Source organism: Canis lupus, chromosome 18 (genome assembly GCF_011100685.1).
Source record: "Canis lupus familiaris isolate Mischka breed German Shepherd chromosome 18, alternate assembly UU_Cfam_GSD_1.0, whole genome shotgun sequence".
Taxonomy (NCBI): Eukaryota; Metazoa; Chordata; class Mammalia; order Carnivora; family Canidae; genus Canis; species Canis lupus.
The window spans coordinates 22,003,510-22,023,854 of NC_049239.1; the positions used below are offsets into that span (position 1 = coordinate 22,003,510).

At 35.1% G+C, this 20,345-nt stretch overlaps 1 protein-coding gene across 8 annotated transcripts in view; it reads right to left on the reverse strand.

Moving 5' to 3' along the window:
• CACNA2D1 (calcium voltage-gated channel auxiliary subunit alpha2delta 1) overlaps positions 1 to 20,345 on the reverse strand; it is a 475,745-nt gene that overhangs the window by 167,325 nt on the left and 288,075 nt on the right. For all 8 annotated transcript variants that reach the window (XM_038562843.1, XM_038562841.1, XM_038562842.1 and 5 more), the window contains exon 6: positions 6,626 to 6,755. In XM_038562843.1, the coding sequence (XP_038418771.1) occupies positions 6,626 to 6,755 (130 nt within the window). The remainder of the gene's footprint in view (positions 1 to 6,625; positions 6,756 to 20,345) is intronic.

Below are 20,345 nucleotides of genomic sequence, written 5' to 3' on the forward strand. Positions count from 1 at the left end.
CTATAGTTGATAGCTCTCGTCCTTTTTAGTTAACTTTTAAAATCCATCTTGGTTATATTCAAACCAGCTACATTCAAAGTAATCTACCTTATTCCTATTAATCATTTCAAGTTACAACAAGTAATCCTATTCCCCAAGGCTGCATTTCTTTCAGATCACTTATTATCCAAGAATTCACAATTTTACTCTTTAATTTCAGGTGTTTTTTTCTTTTTTAATTCTTTTAAAGATTTTATTTATTCATGAGAAACAGAGAGAGAGAGAGGCAGAGACACAGGCAGAGGGAGAAGCAGGCTCCATGCAGGGAGCCGACGTGGGACTCGATCCCGGGTCTCCAGGATCATACCCTGGGCCAAAGGCGGCACTAAACCACTGAGCCACCCAGGTTGCCCATTTATTTTCAGTTTATTTAAAAAAAAAAAAAAAGGACATATGGGACAAACTTCATTTCTAAAGTTAACTGCAATTTAAAAAATAATACTATACACTGAAAGTGAATATTATACAAATACCATGTAAAGTTTCTTCTCCTACAAAATGTATCTGGTGAAGCAATACTATAAAGTAACATCAGTCTAGTGAAATCTCTTCAAAGGGACTATAATTTGGGGAAAAAAAAAGATAGACTCGTGAGTACATACACTCCTCATGAATCCAGCCTTTTGCCCAAAAGCACCAAATATTTTTTTAAAAGATAGTTTTCATCTATCTTTACAACTGTTGGACTTGTAAAGTCATACAACCTTATTTTGAGGATGCCAATCAACTAAAATATTAAGTCTCTAAATCTATGGAAGAGATATTGCCCACTCCATTATTTGTTGGAATAACAAAATAAGTTGTTTAAAACAAATGTAAATTATTAATTGGCACTCTATAACTAAATAGTGTCCATCTCTTGGAACAGATTAGTTGTTAAAATTTATGAAGATTGAAAGCTATCTATTTAATTGTCAGCAAAGGCAGGGCAAATCTTTCCTCTAATTTTTAAACTGACATTTGAGACACTGTGGCTATAAGGACAAAATCAACATCAAGACAGACTGCAATGGCAGTATTAGTAATTTTAAGTAGTTCAATTTATAAAAAAATATTGTTAGTAAAACAGATGAGACTTTAAAAGATAATTCCTGAAAATTCTTTCTTATCAAAATGAATACTCCCTTGTGATAAAAGTTTCTTTCAATTTTTAAAATGGAAATAATTGCCTTGCTTACATTACAATATAAGGACAAAAATATTGAGTACCTGAATATGTTATGCAATTTGAAGTTACTATTTTCTCTTATTACTGTAAATTCTTTTGGAACTATAATAATTTTATAAATATAAATATCTATTGATAAATGACTAAAGAGCATTCTATGAAGAGAGTTCCTATACCTGAATCTAAAGTGATTTAAGCGGCACCTGAGTGGCTCAGTGGTTGAGTATCTGCCTTTGGCTCAGGACATGATCCTGGGGTCCTAGGATCGAGTCCCACGTCGGGCTCCCTGCAGGGAGCCTGCTTCTCCCTCTGCCTGTGTCTCTGCCTCTCTCTCTGTGTCTCTTATGAATAAATAAATAAAACCTTTTCAAGAAATAAATAAAATGATTTAAAAAATAAGTTCTGTGATTAAAACCAAATTGTCATAATATTCAATCCTTCTATTACTAGTTTCTATGTTGTTGTTGTTAACTGTCCAACAGATAAATTAGATCTGAAAATTAAGTATGGTTTCAAAGCTCTCTAAATTAAAAGTACCAAAGAGTGAAATTCTCAAAAATGAACACTTTCCAATAGGGTTCTAATTAAATGTACTATTCTAAAACTTTAAATATATCAATGAGCAAAGATAATCACATTTCAATTCTTGGGACTTTAAAAAGTAATTGCCTTTGAGAAATTAGAACATGAAATTCCTTATGAGAATATAGTCACACATTGTCTCAGTGAAAGAAGAGGCCGTTTCCCTTCAGTTAAGCCTTCAATTAAAGTCAGCTTTCACATTTATTAAATTCAGAAACCTAGAACAATCCTGTAAATCTGATATGTTCCAATAAACTGCAAGAATACCAGTAATTATTAAATTTCAAGATCTTGTTGACATTTTTTATTTTACTCCTGTGTCATTTACTCACACAGCCCATCTCATGGAATATGAATTTTAAAAGAGTAGAGGCCAGGCAAGGTCAGAGTCTTACTGATGAGATTTCAGCAAAGGGGAGAAACCAATATTAAGATAAATGAGACTAAATAAATAATCCAAGACAGAGTTTTTTACCTTCTTCTTTTATTTATTTTAATTTTATTTATTTATTTTTTAATCAAGACACATTCCCAAGCATGTCTTAGGACTTCTGGAAACACGTATTTAAATATTTTATCTTTGTTTCAAAATCAAAGTATTTTGTATTCCCTAAGATTATTAAAATCATCTTCTGTAGATATGTACAGTTTACTCTAAACCGGAAAGAAAAATACTTCTAAAATTCAAAACTCTTTTGCAATACACTAAAAAAAAAAAAAAAAAAAAAAGGCTTGGCTTATGTATGCCATGTCACACTTAATATTATTTTAAAAATTATGTTTAGATGAAGACTTTAATATGAATGCAACTTAAATTAAAAAGAAAAAAATCAAATAAAGAGGGGAAAAAGAGTAAGAAAATAAAGATTCTCAGGCAGAGTACATTATTGTGGACAATTCAGTATAACAGAAGAGTTAAAATTAACTCAAATGTACAATATCAGGAATTTCAATTATAGTGACTAAAAATATAAAGATGGGAATTAGACTTTATCTGAAGTTTATCCCATCCCTTACTAATAATATGGCCTTTCCTCAAAGACTGCTTCAGTTTTCCCCTTCTTCAAAATTACCCGAACTATGTTATAGTAAATAAGGGAAATATTACATTAAAAACGGTTAGCATGGAGTCAAGCAACTACTCAACTCAAAAAAAGTGGTGTTATTAAATGAACCGGGCCAACTGAACTGTGGAGTCTTTCAGCCTCTGTTGTTCACAATAGGTATGCACGAGGAAACTTAGTAGGCTGGTAAATTAGGCAGTAACGATCTAGGGGAAAAATGAGATGTATTTTTGCATTTATTTCTCGAACCTTTCATTGAGAAACTAAGCAAGGTCACTTTATCTTTATTTTGTCTGGGTAACCTACTCTGGAAGGGAAACCTTTCTCCTATTTGCAGTCTTCTTCTAATACTTTAACAAGAATCTCTAAGTTGAGGAATAAAGCAAGTTGAAGAGCAGTGTGAAAAATCTCATTTGGACGATTAGTTCCTGCATTTAAAGTTATTCTATAGGACTATGGCCCCAAACTGTTAATCATGATTAGCTTCAAGAGGTCCTATTTCTGGAGACCTTCATTTTCTATATTAAATATTTATGTTATATTAAAATTTGCCACCATGGTAAATGCTTTTTAGAAAGGGGAGATTTTTAAAAATGTGTCAAGTACCCATAGCCTTCCTTGAGAATGCAATGAAAAATTTGAGGATTTCTTGACACTCCCTATTAGATTTCCTGAACCGCAGGGAAATTTTTCTACAGAGAGAGGAAAAAAGAAAAAAAAGATTTACTGCTCTATAGGAATGGGAGTGAGAGAAAGTATGAAGAGCCTCATTATTTTGTGCCTCTGAAGGTAGGGAACTGGCTGAATAGGCCAGTGGGGTAACTGAGTCTGTATACCATACTGGTCTGAAGTGCTGTCTCACGACCAGGAAGTAAGCTCCAGGCCATAGAGGGGCACCTCATGTGCCATACACACCAGGAACTATGCGCAAGCCCTCTTTCCAAGCCTCACCAGTGAAAGGTGTTCATGCCCAGCAAAGAACAGTGCTGTGGCCCACTGGCTCTTGCTGCCCTATCAACCTGGGGGAGAATTAGGGAGAACCAGCACTCAGGCAAAGCTCTCCAAAGCACCCATCCCTACCTCCCCAAACTGCTGGATCCACAAGCAAGCAGATTCAAACCATAATACAGTTAACCTTGTTATTTTTCTTTTCTTTGGGAATGATAAACAGCAATCTATGGACTCGCTCAGAGAATCCATCTTGCCTGCTAATACTGGACAAACTTCCTCTCTAAGAACGTAGGCGGTGAAGGAGCCAGGGTTCCGTTCATGCCATATTTATTTCAGTCATAGTGGTTCTTGCTTTAGTTTCTTTACATACAAGTTCTCCATGTAAATATATATTCTATTTTTTAAAATATTTTATTTATGTATTCATGAGACATAGAGAGAGAGGCAGAGACACAGGCAGAGGGAGAAGCAGGCTCCATGCAGGGAACCCAACGTGGGACTTGATCCCAGACCCCAGAATCACGCTCTGAGCCGAAGGCAGATGCTCAACCGCTGAGCCACCCAAGCATCCCCTAAATAAATATTTTAACAAAGTATTACATAAATTGTGTGCACTTATGCTATGTAAAATCAGTGACTTTGAGTATCTTCTTAATAATACTGATTTTTAGAAGAAAAAAAAATCCCCAAAGATGAGGCAACAAAACAGAAACACAATAATGACAGCTTTGTAACAAACTGAAAACACGGACCCTGGCCTACAGTTTCTTCAACATAGTAATACAGGTCAAAAAAACAGTGCCAAGGATATCCGCAAGAGTATGGACAAAAAAATATTTTGACTCAAAACTTCTATATCCAGCCAGTATGTTTGTTCTTCTAATGTGAATTCAATAGAAAGATACAATCTTTAAGTTAAAAGATTATTTTGTTGGCATACCCAAAAAAAACAACTGGTGATAAAAAATCTGAAATGAATACAGATGAAATATTTTTTGAAGAATGAGTATCGTATAGCTCAGTATGATCTGAATAGTTTTAACAGTTACAAAATGTAATTGCAAGTATCAAGAGAATTCTTTTAAAAAGTACACAATAAGCCAAGTTAAAAGAAAAAATATGAACTTAAATCCCAGGTAATTCCTAAAAGAACTTGGAATTCGCAATAGTGCTGTAAGTCGAATTATGTTTAATTCTCATGTAACAATAGAAACTACCTATACACATCATTTTGTTTCTATTGTCAATAGTGAAAGACCATACATTTAATATCTTAAAAGAACTGATAGGAAAAAAAACATTATATATTTTAAAAAAATTAAAAAACAGAATGCAATAATTTGATCAAGATGAGATTTGTTATGAAAAGAATGACACATGCACTTCAAATTCTCTTAATCAATCTCAGAGTGAATCCAAAATACAAATCATCATTTATTTTCTTAGTCCTGTACTCAGTCCCCTGTGCTTAAATAAACTTCAATTGTAATGAACAGTAACAATAAACAGTTAAATAGCACCTACTCCTAGGCTGGAAAACAAGTAGATTAATATACTTTAACCTCAGTCATCTTTTAGGTTAGTAATCTTAACCCCATTCTATAGGTGAGAAAACCCTTGCCCAGAAATTTAAAGGATTTGTCAGAGAAAAAATACAGCATGTGATGGGGCGCCTGGGTGGCTCAGGCGATCAGGTGTCTACTGCCAGCCCAGGTCACGATCCTCGATCCTCGGGTCGGGGGTTGGAGCCCCGCTTCAGGCTCCCTGCTCAGCGAGGAGTCTGCTCCTCTTCCTCCCTCTGCACACCACCCCCCTTCCCTGCTTGCGCTCAATCTCTCTCTCTCTCTCTCTCTTTCTCTGTCTCTCAAGTAAATAACATCTTTTAAAAAGTACAAAGATCTAGTTTTGAACTCAGGCCACCTGGCTCCAGACCCCACGCGGTTCTGGGTATCCAATCACCGCACAGATTCTCCACTTAAGGGGAACAGAAGACACACACTCTTAAAGATCTCAGGTGGTCCTTTCTTCTTACCTGTTACTTAGGCAAGAAGGCAGAGTAGGAACTGCCTAGAGAATGGTGGACCCGGAACACAGGGGCGTGACTGAACAAGGACCCTGCTCTCTGGGTCTCGGGTGGTCCTCATCCATGCAAACTGTCCTCGGGGCAATTCTTCGCCAGCTTCCAGGCTCTGCCCTTACTAACAGAGGGCATCTCGGGCCCCTGGCCCAGGCCCTGTCCTGTCTGCCTAAGGAGCTCCTTCCCCTCCCTTTCTCTCAGTGGAGCCTTCTCAGCAAGTCTTCCACTCAGTGGTTCTCTACTTCAGTCTTTTTTTTTTTTTTTCTACTTCAGTCTTTCTCCCACATTCATCTTGAGCCCACAGCGTATTGGGAGGCACGTGCTTTATTTATAAGCTGCGGTGAGGCAGCCAGACACATACAGGAAACCTTAAGATGTGGGTTTTAAGTTTGAAATGTACCGCTCTCTCCCTTTACACTTTGTATAAGTATACTTGCATTATAAACACTTGTGCTACGTAATTTGGATTTTTTAAAAACCCAATCTTACTAATTTTCAGTTCTGATGGCCACTGGGAAGGCAGAATGACTTCCTCAACAAGGACATCTCCAAAGGATGTGGACTCTCCTACAAATATTCAGGGTGCGGTTACACGAACATAAACTGCTCATGAAAATCCAATTTCTTTTATAGGGAGTTGAGCACAGAATCTTACAGAACACTTAAACAAAACGGTATCAAATCGGAGAACAAAAACAGACAAGACTGTGGTATTCCAACAGCAGTTCAAATCCGTTTACTTACAGCCCTCATAGATGTCAGTGGGGATATGGACTGCTGCATGTTGATAGGATATCTGTCGTCCAAAATTAGCATCATCAATAAAAACAGGTTTTATCCTCTGGCTGCCTGGCTCACTCTCATTTTTTTCAGGCTGTATTAGAGAAGACAGACAATAAAAAGAATGTTACAACTTAAGATAACAGATACTCCACATTCATTCTTCATTTGACAAATGCACAGTCTTCAAAAAAATAGATGTATAAGAATATTTAAAAATACAGTACCGGGGTGCCTGGGTGGCTCACTTGGTTAAGCATCTGCCTTCGGCTCAGGTCACAATCCTGAGTCCCAGAATAGAGTCCTATGTCTGGCTCCCTGCTTAGAGGGGAATCGGCTTCTCCCTCTGCCCCTCCCCTGCTCATGTGCCTCTGCTCTCTCAAATAAGTAAAATCTTAATATATATGTATATATATAGTACCATGATGACATCTAACTAGACTTACTGTGCTACTCATTTTGCAATATATACCAATATCAGTAATTGTGTCATACACTTGAAACTATTATGCTATATATTAAGTATATCACAGTAAAAAAAAAAGAAACCCCATAGAAGAAATATTGTAAAAATAAAAAAATAAATAGAATATAGTACCATGATGACATCAGGTACACAAATTACATTCGGGTATCAGAATTAGCATTATCTTTATATTAATCACATTAAAATCTAACTTCTCTCATTTCTTCAATGTTGGAGTCACTCAGGATCATCCTAAGGACACCAGAGCTTTTTCATACATAGTACTTATTAAAATATGCATTTACAGAATGGAATTTATTCCTTTAAATACAATTGAATTAAAATTACCCCTCAATATAAATTTCACTATCTATGTTACTAAATTTTTATATGCAGTTGCAGACAATTCTTGGCTTGACCACTTTTGGTAAACATGACTGCCAAAAGCTAGCAATGAAGGATTATTTTGTATCATGTTCCCTTGATTTTTGCAAGCTTTCCATTTGTAAATTTTTGTTCTGTTTTGTTTTAAAAATAAAGTATACCAGAAAGGATCTTCTGTAACTAAGCACAAGTACATCCTAACTGCAACCATTTCTGTCTCCTGAGGTAGCAGGTAAGCTCCAATCAATAATGATTCAAGAAAAGCCCATAGGAGTTTAAGGTTGAAGATTAATTTTCTACCTATTCAAACTAGGCTTTTGATAATGAATTAGCTTATGGCCCTCCCCTGGCAGGAAAAGAGAATCACATTCATTTATCCAAAATGTATCTCTGTAACATTTTTGTTGTTTTTGCTAATTATGTTAAATATTTTTTTCAGTTCAAATACAGTTATTTTAAACTCTGTCCTTTTTAAAATTTAAGTTCATACTTTTATTTTCAACTCAATGTTAGACACTGTTTTCCATCTTCCAAAGGTAATCTCCTCAAAACCAAACTGAAAAAACAAATCAAATTGGACTCTTTTTGGCAGCACACTACAGTGATGATGCAAGTGATAAAGAAGAGAAAAGACATAATTGGACAACCAGAAAATTTCCTAAGAAGGCTGGAAGAAAGTGCCAACAACATAAAGTCAGCAGGTTTACGAAGAACTAAATGCACAACTGTCCATACAGCTCTGAAAACTTAAATGACTAAAGAACACATTAGTAGCCTGAGATATTTAGAGAAATAGAAATCTAAATCTGGAAACAAGTTCACTATCTAAATCTGGAAACAAGTTAAATGTTCAACAATAGCACGTCACAATTATCACAGATACAATCGTGTGTTATTAACCAACTATTGTTGGTTTTGTAGTTATGAAATATAACTATGTTTCATGTTTGTGTTCTCTTGCTTTTTCCAATAATACAATGAACATGTGATTGTAATGAAAAAATATTAATTTTTGTTTTACGTCCTTTGTAGAGTGCTATTAAGCATTATATGATTATCTTACTAAAGTTAAAGTTGTTTCCTCTGAATCCTCTCACACTTAAAAATAGCAAGTTTTTTATTTTTTTAAACACCAAGTTTTAAATACACTTTATAGAGATTCTGACACTTTTAAATCACCATATAAAGAGCTTTTAGGAATAACTAAAACAAAGGTAGTTTTCAAAATAATTTTTAAAAATTAATAATGTACTTCTCAATTTGTATAATCATGTATCGGGACTAGTTTTAATGCATAGTTGGTAAGTATATAAAGAAAAAAAATAATACAGCTTCTCTCTGTGGTTCTCCCTGTTATAGTCTCCATGAATTATTTTCATGAAGATATTAGACTTTCTAAATGTACCTCATTTATTTCCTTAAACCTATGAAATTACTGTGACTTATGATGATACCATCACTAGCTATGTCTCTGCCCATCTTGATATATTGTGGCATTATATGATATAATGAAAATATAGCAAATATTAGATACAAAAAAGTGAGAAAAGGAATTTGAAGAAAAGCTTAACATATGTTGTTTAATATGTTAATTAAAAGTTTCAAAAAAAAAAAAAGTTTCAAATAAATTCTCCTGCAGTTGAAATTTCCTATTTACCAGAACATACAAGAAGAAAAAATAAGCATATCTCTTTCCAACATTTTCCCCCATAAATTTGTCTCTTGAATTCTACAGACTACCATATATAACTGTATACAGAGAAACTGAATGGGCCTACTCTAAAATATAATTGAATGCATTTATTAGAACACATAAGTGAAACATGATAAGTATGTTTCTCATACTATTCATCTCAATATAATTCCAATCATTAAATAATAGATTAGATCACTCAGAGACCCAAGTACAAGCCAGTTTTGAATGGGTAGGCCATTCAATTTCACAAGCAGTACATATTAGCAAATTTAATTTGGAAAGGCAAAATAATAAGTCTGTGACAGACGCAAAAGGCTCTTGCATATTTAATACATTGATCTCAAATGAAACGTTTGTAAAATTGGTATCTAATATATTTGTTTTTAATGTCTTGTTACCTTTAATGTCTTGTTACCTTTTTCACATGAACTTAAAATGTAAAAAATATTCTACTGATAGCAAAATGTTTATTTATTTTTTTAACTGATAGCAAAATGTTTAGAAAATAAAAGCTTATATATATTTTACCTAAATCGCAATAGAAAGTATCTTAATCACTGTCACAATTCACATTGCACATGCTCAACTAGAAACTCTGTTCACAATCATACCATGGTTAAGTTTAGCTCCCTTGCTCTCTTATTTTTCTGTTCCATAACACTGTGCAAGTATTAGTTGATACTGAGTAAGAATGGTTCACTGAGACTCTCTATATAAGTAATACAATTGGTATTTCAATCTCCCTAGTGAAAGGAGTTAAATAAATTAGTTCTTGTGTAATGATCCAAATACTTACATAACTAGAGACTATAGCCTGGTGTACACTTCTCCAGTATGTGTTTTAAAATTTCTGCCTCTAAACACATCTTTTTCTTTTTCATAACTATTTCAAAGATATTTTTATAACAGAGATCTGCAACTTTAACACAATGTAGCCATAACTGATTTTAGATATTTATTTATTTAGTTAGTTAGTTAGTTAGTTAGTTAGTTTTACTAGTATTCCCAATATCAAATAAAAATTTGGATATATGCCCTTTAGGCATGTTATATCATCCAATATAAATAATTACCATGCATATATTTAAAATAGACTTTCTTAGTCACTAAATCTAAAAAGTCTGGTATACCAGGATGTTGGCATCAACTCCATGGATTAAAAAGCAATGTTGCCTATGTAACCACTAGTTTACCCTTGGTATCTTAACCATTCTGTGATGTTCCATTAGTTAAAGCTGGGTACCTGTTCTGACCCTACAGAGGAAAGCCTCCTTCTTTTTAAGATTTATTTATTTGACAGAGAGAGAGAAAGAGAGAGAGAGAGGTAAAGGGCAGAGGGAGAGGGGGAGAGAGAATCTCAAACAGACTCTGTATGGAGTGCAGAGCCTGACTCAGTGCTCAATCCCCCAACCCGGATATCGTGACCTAAACTGAAACTAAGAGTCAGATGCTTATCTGACTGAGCCAATCAGGTGCCCTGAAAGTCTTCTTTTTAGTAGTAAATTATTTGCATCAATTAGAAATGGAAATTCATCAAAATAGCTGCCAGCTGACCATGCCAAATTAATGAATAATGAATAGAGAGAAAAAGGTGCTGAGCATCAACCAGCCTAATCATTCTGGTCAGGTTGTAAGGCCAAGCCGAATATTAAATAATGAATCCAGTTACAGTGGCAGTAAGAACATTGTTGTGTCTCTTGACTTAATTGGTTTACGTCGCTATTTTCACCTTGAATATGGTATGATTCAGGGAAGTATCCCCTGGATGACTAGTATTAGAAAAGAAACACAAATTGAAGGACAGTCTAAATTACATAGTAAAGATTCAATATAACATTTGAACTTTGTTTTACTAAATCATAAGAAGAGCATTTTTAAATTATAAATTTAATAAATGCCCATATTGCCTTTGCAGAAATGTATGAGTTTAGCGAATCATAATATGTTCGATGAAGAAACAAGAGGTTTTTAAAAATGAATTCAGAGGATTTCTCTAGTTCTTCAGGTAATTAAAAAGTTATAATTCCTCAGGTTTACCTTGCAGAAAAAGTATGACATTAATTCTTCAGAAGCAATTTACTCAAAGCATTAATAAAAAAGTTTTAAAGTTAACATGAAAAGCAAATTTATAACATTAGTAGTCAAAAGAAAAATCAAAGAAACAATTCTAGTTCTTTTTTTTTAAGATTTTATTTATTTATTCATGACAGACACACAGAGAGAGGCAGAGACACAGGCAGAGGGAGAAGCAGGCTCTCTGCGGGGAGCCCCATGGGGGACTGGATCCTGGACCTCCGAGATCATGCCTTGAGCAGAAGGCAGAAGCTCAACCACTGAGCTACCCAGGTGCCCGAAACAATTCTAGTTCTTAAAGATTATATTCATTGTTAAACCTTCACGTAATCTTCTATTACTAATTATGACATAGAAAAGAGAAGAAACAGGCTGAAATAATCAGACTTTGAGGGGAAAAGGGAAGAGTAAGCAGCTGAAACTCCACGATAACAAACAGAGCAAGTTAAGAAGTATTGTAGAGGGTATTAAAGCAATATATTATACACACACACACACACACACACACACACACACACTGTATATATACTGTTTCCAAATAGGACAGGGAGTGAAAAGCAAGTATGGATGTGAAATAAAACCAAACTAAATTAACTGAAAAAGGGATACTAGTCACTGCAATAATTTGTTTATTAAATTATATTAAAAAAACAAAATAGACGTTGCTTAAATGAAGTGTATTAAGGTGGCTTGCTGATAAAGATTACCATGATAACATTCAAACAAGCTAAAATACAGAATCTGAGAACATCCTCAAAATAGATTGATGTAATTTTAGTTTGCATGATGGATGAAGGTTTGTAAACCACCTATCCCAGGACCTAGCACACAAGGAGAATGAGAGCCTTCTCATTGAGGAATCCCAATACAGGTAAGTGTGTTCACAGGAAGGGTTGTGGCCTGGTTTAAAACATGCCACATGGCATATGAGATTTTCAAACCACCTGCATAAGAAAAGCATGTCATACTATCCTATGTATATCTATTTAAATAGTTTTATTTTATTTTAAATAGTTATTTAAATGTATATATTTTTATATATAAATATGTAAACTAAATTTTGGGGAAAGTCTGATAGGATATTTTTCTCCACTAAGGAATTATGAAATGGTATTTTACATATGAAAAGAACTATGTGATTTTAGAGAGTCTAGAAGTTCAATACAGCACTTCTCCATGGAAACCATACCGTCTTATTTATATTACAAAAAGAAAACATTTAAATGAAGCCATTCTACTTCTAAAAAATTAAAAGCACAATTTTATATTCTAAATATTAGAATAGACAAATATACTTTATTAAATATTGTCAGAGCAAAAGATTTAAAAAAAAAAAACTACAGAGGAGAAAGATCAATCATTTTCCCTTGATATCCAAGGCAAAGAGTGCCTAATGCCATATAATTAAGGTATAATCATAGAGCCTAGACTCCAGGTCTGCAATATCCCCACCATACTCACATGAAATGAAAACCTACCTATGGCCTGCAAGACTCCATATGATGTATTTCCCGCCTGACAACTCTTCCACTTTTCATATCCTTGCCCATGATGTTCCTACCATACCTGGCCTGTTTTCTGGTCTCTCCACTACCATGCTCTTCCTGGTCCAAATATCCTTGTGCTTGCTGTTTCTTTTGCCTCATGTCTTCCTGACTCCCTTTCACAGCACTAGTGCATTTTTCAGATCACAGTTGAAAAATCCTTTCTTGGAGATCCTCCATCTAAATTACCCCCATAGAATCCTGAATATATTACTCCATTTATCACCTTCAGAGCACTAATCTAACTGCAATTATTTAACCTTTTCTTTGCCCTACATTTGCAATCTCATTACACTAAAATACAATCTCCCCGAGAGCAAGAGGCCTCATTAGCATTGTTTAGTTGCTTCCCTGGCATCTAGACTATTGCTTAGAACTGTATTAGCCTGCCACATTTTTAGGTTTTCTGAGTGAATAAATAAACCTGAACCTATGTTTCCTGGCCACCAAACTTCTGCTTTTTCTATTTCAGTATGAAGCAAGCACAAAAGTTGGAAGCAATCTGGTAAATGGACAAACAGTGCCTCAGTCAGGAATCTAGGTTCTCATTTTCATTTCAATTCTCAAACCTTGCTCACTTTTTCCTTCCTTCCTTCCTTCCTTCCTTCCTTCCTTCCTTCCTTCCTTCCTTCCTTCCTTCCTTTTCTTTCTCTCTTTCTCTTTCTTTTAACAAAAGGGAAGAGAACAAGATCTGTAAAAATCATTCTAGCTCTGAAATTTCTAATTCTGCAATCAATGAATTTTAACTTAAAGAGAATTATTACAAATGTTTTTTTAAATGCCAAGTAACTGCAAGAGCATGTAAATGGTGGAATGCTGGTATAGAGAAGCATTTACCAAGGGAGTCTCTCCTTAACCGAAGCCATTGCCCCTGATGATTTGCACCTTAATTTAGGGCAATACATTTGTAGTGTAGAGCTACAGACATCAGTCAGACAATTTGTAGCCGAACATGAATTAAAACATCAGTTGGGCATTAACGCCTCAATTTCAGACTTTACTTTTTACTTTCCTTCACTGTTAATCAAGGCCACCGTTTTGATAAGAATTTAAATGAAAATGAATGTCCCATGTGTCCGTGGTCTCCAAGAGAATCATTGGAGGGTTGGAAGAAGACACTAGAACTTACTCCTATTTCTAGCAAATGAAATATGAAAAAAAAAATAAAGTCTTCTAATATGGACTATATGGATTGACTTACCACTCCCCTCCACCTGCCTTACTGACTGCTGTGCGCTGGTCTCAGGTCACCTGTCACACTGCAGGTCCCACAAGAAGAGAGAGGAAACCCCTTACACTGGCATCTTAAGGGCTGTCTTCTCACTGGATGGTCACTTTCACGGTAGTACTCTATCCTTGGTATGTAAATTTACGTGTTACCTTCTCTGGTTTAACCTATTTCACATGGGCGAGTAATTCTAGAAGATCTTTGCAAATTCATAATTATCAAAGATCAAATGCTCGTAATGGAAGCTGCACCAAACAAAAAGTTAAGGACAGAGACGATGCTTCTATTTCCAGCACTGACTCTTCTTTAGTCTCATTACAGCATAGGAACTGTGGTCCCATTAGTTCAATTAGACGAGTCAGTCAAAAAAGTTACTATTATCAATTTGGATTTATATTTATTATTGAATAATAGTGCCCCATGGTCATGTGACTTATTGAGGTATTTCCCATGGTAATATGAGGTCATCATAATTTCCAAAGGCATTTAATAACTAACCATCCCGGAAAAATGCTTATGCTTTTTCTTATAGTGATTTTTAATGCCATATGCCCTTAAACTTATACTTTGTAAAGTCTCACTAAACTTTTAAAGCCTCTCTTGAGGCTTGTCAATATATCAGTTGACAGTATTAACTATTAGCTGAACTAACAAACATACTAGTTCAGTAGTACATATACAGAATTTATAACTAAATATTCTTATATCAGGAGGTGCACTTAATATGTGCAAACCAAAAAAAGGATGAAGATACCATTCAAAACAATTCAGTCCCTATCTTTGTGCAGCCTACTAACTTTTACACAGGTTAAGTATAAAATGCCCATATGATGCCAGTGAATTTTCCAAACTTAACAAATGTTTACAGAGTTCTAAATAAAGGTACCATACACTACTTCTGAAAAGAAAGAACTGGGGGTGCTGGGGTGACTCCGTCGGTTAAGCGTCCAACTCTTGGTTTCAACTCAGGCCATGATCTCAGGGCCCTGGGATGGAGTCCCACATCAGGCTCTGCACTGGGCATGGAGTCTGCTCAAGGTTCTCTCTCCCCCGCTCTCCCCTGACCCCTTCCCCAGCTCATTCTCTCTCTAAAAACATTTTTTTTAAATAAAAAGTCTTTGAAAAGAAAGAAGTGGATATGGAATATAAAAGAGAATTATATATGCCACTTCTCCCAACAACTGAGAATCAATGTTTAAACTATCCTTGCAAAGGGAGTATATGCCCAAGAGCACAAAGCGTTAGAAAACTGCCAAAAGAGACTCAAAAAATTTTAAAAGCTTCAAAAACCAAAAGGCAGAAATCCTAGAAGAAACAGAACCTAATCTAAGCTATCTTTTTACTACTTTCATGTTTGTTTGTTTTCTCCCCAGCGAACCTTAATGTGGCTATATTTCACACAGTGGTGCCTGCAGACTTTTAAGTATCAATAGTAAATACCACTGCAGATAGTGGATCAGATCAGTGAGGATTTATGATGCCAAGTCTAACAATCTTTTCAATCCTACAGCTCATATTTTACCCACTGCAAATCACCTTAAACAAATAACTGTCAATGAGGAAGCTGATTAGATAAAATACAAACCAAATAATTAAACATGGACAGAATAATGAGTAGGCATACTAAATTAAAATTTTAAATCAAAACTCTCAAAAGATTGTAACCTTCCGTCTTATAACAGCCACATCAGGGCCCTTTCTCATCTCCCAAAGGTGCCCCAGGTAGAGGCAGGGTGGCAAGAATAGTGACACATGACTCTCGCTATGGATCATACCATCAGCATGACATTCAATTCCCTGCATAGCCAAATACCATGTGTGTGACACTGGGCAGGTCTCTTGAGCTCATTAAATTGCATTTGTCTTATCTGAAAATCATTAAAATAATAGTATATGTCCGAATGGATTAGTGTGGACTTTAAAAGGTGCACTGTATATAAAACACTTACTGCCTAGTATAGAATAAGCATATATATGTTGAGTATTGTTACAATCCAAACATATAGCATCCAAAATATTTAAACCATTTATTTTAAACTAATACACAAAACAATTCTGATTAAACCAATTATTATACAGAAGCAATTTAATATTTGATTTCTCTGCCATCACCTATTTGAGGAATCAATGTCAGTCATCAACAGAGTCTGAAATAAAGGTCGCATATTATAAGATAGTGTAAAAAAAAGAAAAGAAACTTTCGCTTAATTCTTTCATTAATAATTAGAATAGACTGCGTTGCTGTTTGATGCATACCTCTACTAGCTCATTCTACAATCACATTTGTTTCTCTAAAATAAAATAAAATCATGAAAGATTGGGCTTTCAAAAAGACATTTAGATAGGGCATTATGTTGGAATTAATTTTAATGTAGACAAGATTCTGCTAAGAAAATAAATAGCAACATAAATATGCAAGGGAATTCAGGGGACCAGCCAAATGTCGCAGACAGGTCAAATTTTTAACACGATCAATACAATAAAATGTACCAAATAAATCAACTCAACTTATCGACATGGGAATTGTGGGGTTGAAATCATTTCATCTGAAATTTAGTCAGAAACATAGATCTTGGAATTAGGTTAATAAGGGTTTGTAATGATCTGCTTTCTTTCTGCTTGTTCTGGGAATTAAGAAAATAGTGCAGCTTGCTGGTACAACTCAAGCCTTCTGGGGAATCTGCTTCACTAACCTTCAGGGAATTTAAGGATTTGTTGGGACAGATGTCTCTAAAACCTAAACTAAGAACCTCAATGAATTTCAAATTTCAGGAGAACTTGAATGTGGAATTTCATTTAAAAATGTTGCATTAGGGGATCCCTGGGTGGCGCAGCGGTTTAGCGCCTGCCTTTGGCCCAGGGCGCGATCCTGGAGACCCGGGATCGAATCCCACGTCAGGCTCCCGGTGCATGGAGCCTGCTTCTCCCTCTGCCTCTCTCTCTCTCTCTCTCTCTCTGTGACTATCATAAATAAATAAAAATTAAAAAAAAATTTAAAAAAAAATGTTGCATTAGGAGCATTTTCTTTCATTTTTTGACATTTAATTTTCCTTTCAAATCTGGTTAGACAAAATCTACAAAGATATGAAGACAAATCACTGCATTGTGTTTATATTTTTAAATAGTTTTTTGAAGATTCTACTCAGGTATTTATTTTGTTAGGCATTGTCTTAAGTTTTTTATACAAATGCAAGGATTATATATATTCATAACAATAAATGGAAAATAGCTCAATCTAATACCCCTTCAGTATTGTCAGCAAATACACACATACAAACAGGTTCCACTTGGAGCTAAAATCGTTTCAAATAAATCTTAAATTTATTATAATAAATTAATAATTATTTTTTAAATTATGCTCATTAACATTCCTGATTACCTATTACAAGATGGGAAAGTTCTACATGCTTTATATGTGTTAACTAGTTTTCACAGTAACTGTGTGAGGTAGTTATTACTGTTACCTTTATTTTACAGATCAAGAGAGTAAAACACAGAGAGATTATATGACTGCCAATATCACTTAGCTAGGAAAATAGCCGAGCTGGGATTCAAATCCAGGCAGTGGCACTCCAGAATACAATCTCTTAACCATCACACTCTGCTCCCTCCACTGTATAACACGGTGTATAATGATCATACATGTATGTCTTGTCATTTATTTAAAGGAGAAAAACAAATTGCATACAGAAGTATACAGAAATGAAATGGCATATCACTAATTTATGATAAAATATTTAAGCAAATAATAGAGGAAGCAATTATGGAGATATTATACTTTCCTGTCTTCTATACATTTAAGATATCTTTTCCTGGTGAAAAAAAAGTTTAAAAAAATGTTACATAGAGAGGCACCCATTTTAATGCTATCACCTCTTCAGAAATGAAATTGAGCAACTATTACTTATTCTAATTATGTGCAGATTCACATCTTTAGTTTGATGGAGTAAATACAATAAGTCTGATATCATCACAGAGATTCATAATAATTTAGCTTATCAGATCTGCCCTGACTTGGAACCCCAAATCCTGATTCTCATGGCACTTGAAGGAATTGGATATAAATATTCTAAACCTGCTTATTCCCAACTCGAATCAGTTTTGGATGTGGAGGAACCACATTGCCTTTTTTGACATTACTGCTGGTCCTCATGACTGTTTCAAGGGCCAAGAGAGGGAGGCTTAGGTGAGAAAAGATGAGAAAACTGTGTCCATGGTCAAGGACAGCTTTGCCACTCCCGTCTTAACTTGTTTCCACCCAACCTCGAAACCAAACATTTTCACTTCCACCATCCTTGCCAGAGGTTTCCTAGTTACTTTGCAAATAGAGCGCCACTTTAAAAAGTAAACACATTTTTACAAATGCTATGTAAGTACTATGGGTATTGAAACATATGAAACCTACCCAATTTAATAGGTATCACCTCAAAAATTACTCCTACTAACTATTACTAATACTAGAGAAAAAGTGACTAAGATCCTTATCTCAAGGTGCTAAAAATTTAAGAGAAAAGTTAATCCCTGTATACAAATGGTGTATTATACCACAAGACCAGATAGGTGTGACAACTAGTTTATGACACTCAGAGGAAGGAAATACCATTCGCTACCTAAAAAACTCAACAAACCTTCCAGAGAAAGTAGTACTTGAATTGGCTTATCAAGAATACTTAGTATTTTATTAGAAAAATAGTAGGTGGGACGCCTGGGTGGCTCAGCAGTTGAGCGTCTGCCTTTGGCTCAGGGCGTGATCTCCGGGGTCCTGGGATTGAGTCCCGCATCGGCATCCCTGCATGGAGCCTGCTTCTCCCTCTGCCTGTGTCTCTGCCTCTCTCTCTGTGTCTCTCATGAATAAATAAATAAAATTTAAAAAAATTGTAGGGCATAATGATCACATAATTGGAGGAGAGAATATATTAACATTAATTAGCACACTGGCCATAGGAATAAGTGTCTTAAGTTTCCAGTAAGGTATGTGCTCAGCATGGAACTGTGGATCAGCAAATAACTTAGCCCAGTTACACCTGCACCTTTAAGTCTCGATTGGAAAATTTGTTTACATAATCATAGTCATAACTTTTCATCATCCATTGCAATCCAAAGGGACATTAATTTTACCCTTTATTCCAGCAACTGCTTCAGCTAAATCTGGCTGTCACGAAGTATTTTTATACCCAGTGGTGAATATAAATACCACTGATCTAAGTATGGGAGTACAGAAATCATAAAACGCCCCTGAGGAATGGTCTTATATCACAGCCATTGAAAAGCTTATAACTCGACAGCTCCCCACAAACTAACTCAGATACAGCCAACTGAAAGGTTATATTCCAAAGGAATAATTGATTACCTCTGAACGTTTGTTCTACCTTTAAGTGAGGCCATGTATCATCATTATAATGAACAAAATCAATAGATTGCACTTGAATATATCATTCTGTATATTCAAATCTTAAGTGCTGATAGACCAGCATGCAAGAATAACAGGAAACCGGAGATTCCAAATTTAATCTGGAATCCAAAATATACTAAATTTACGTCCTTCTTTGTATGATTTATTTCTACTATGAAAGCTACTCCTTCTTCATTTCCAGTTATTCATATCCCACATGCCCACCCCCTTCCCCTCACCTTCCCTTAAATGCTGGGATGCTACAGATTCTCTCCTGTACATTTTTTTTTTATTTTATCTGTTGTGTGCATAGGTGATACAGGCTGAGAGTAAAACAAGGGAGTAACGGGATTGTGGCAAACTGGAGAATGTACCACATTCAAAATCATTCAGATTCTGATCTTAACACTGTGCCAGCACATCAACACGTATCCGTAATTGAATCTGGCTCTGCTATATGGGAAGCTTCACACTTGCTGGGGAAATTTCAGCCACCTGTTTTCAAAGTCCACTCATAAGCTAAGCATAACAGTATTCGAGGCCAAATTAAATAAATAGCTGCCTCCTAGAAATCTCTTCTTGGATTTCCTTGAGCAAGTTTTTTGGTATAAATGTTCTTGAGTTTTGAAAATCTTGGCTAAATCCTTTAAAAATCTTTGCTAAAAAATATTCCTATGTCCATTATCCTAACCAACATAAATGTATTGTCTCCTCTAATGAAAGAAACACTGTAGCCTTTCAAATCTACAATTATATACAGATTTCTTTGCAAACCTGAATGCTTTCTTCCATTAAGCTTTTTTTTTTTTTTTTTTTTTTTTAATCTCTAATCCATACGCTTTGACTTGATCTTTGGGAACACATGATGTATGGTTCACCTCACTGCATATTGTCCCCATCC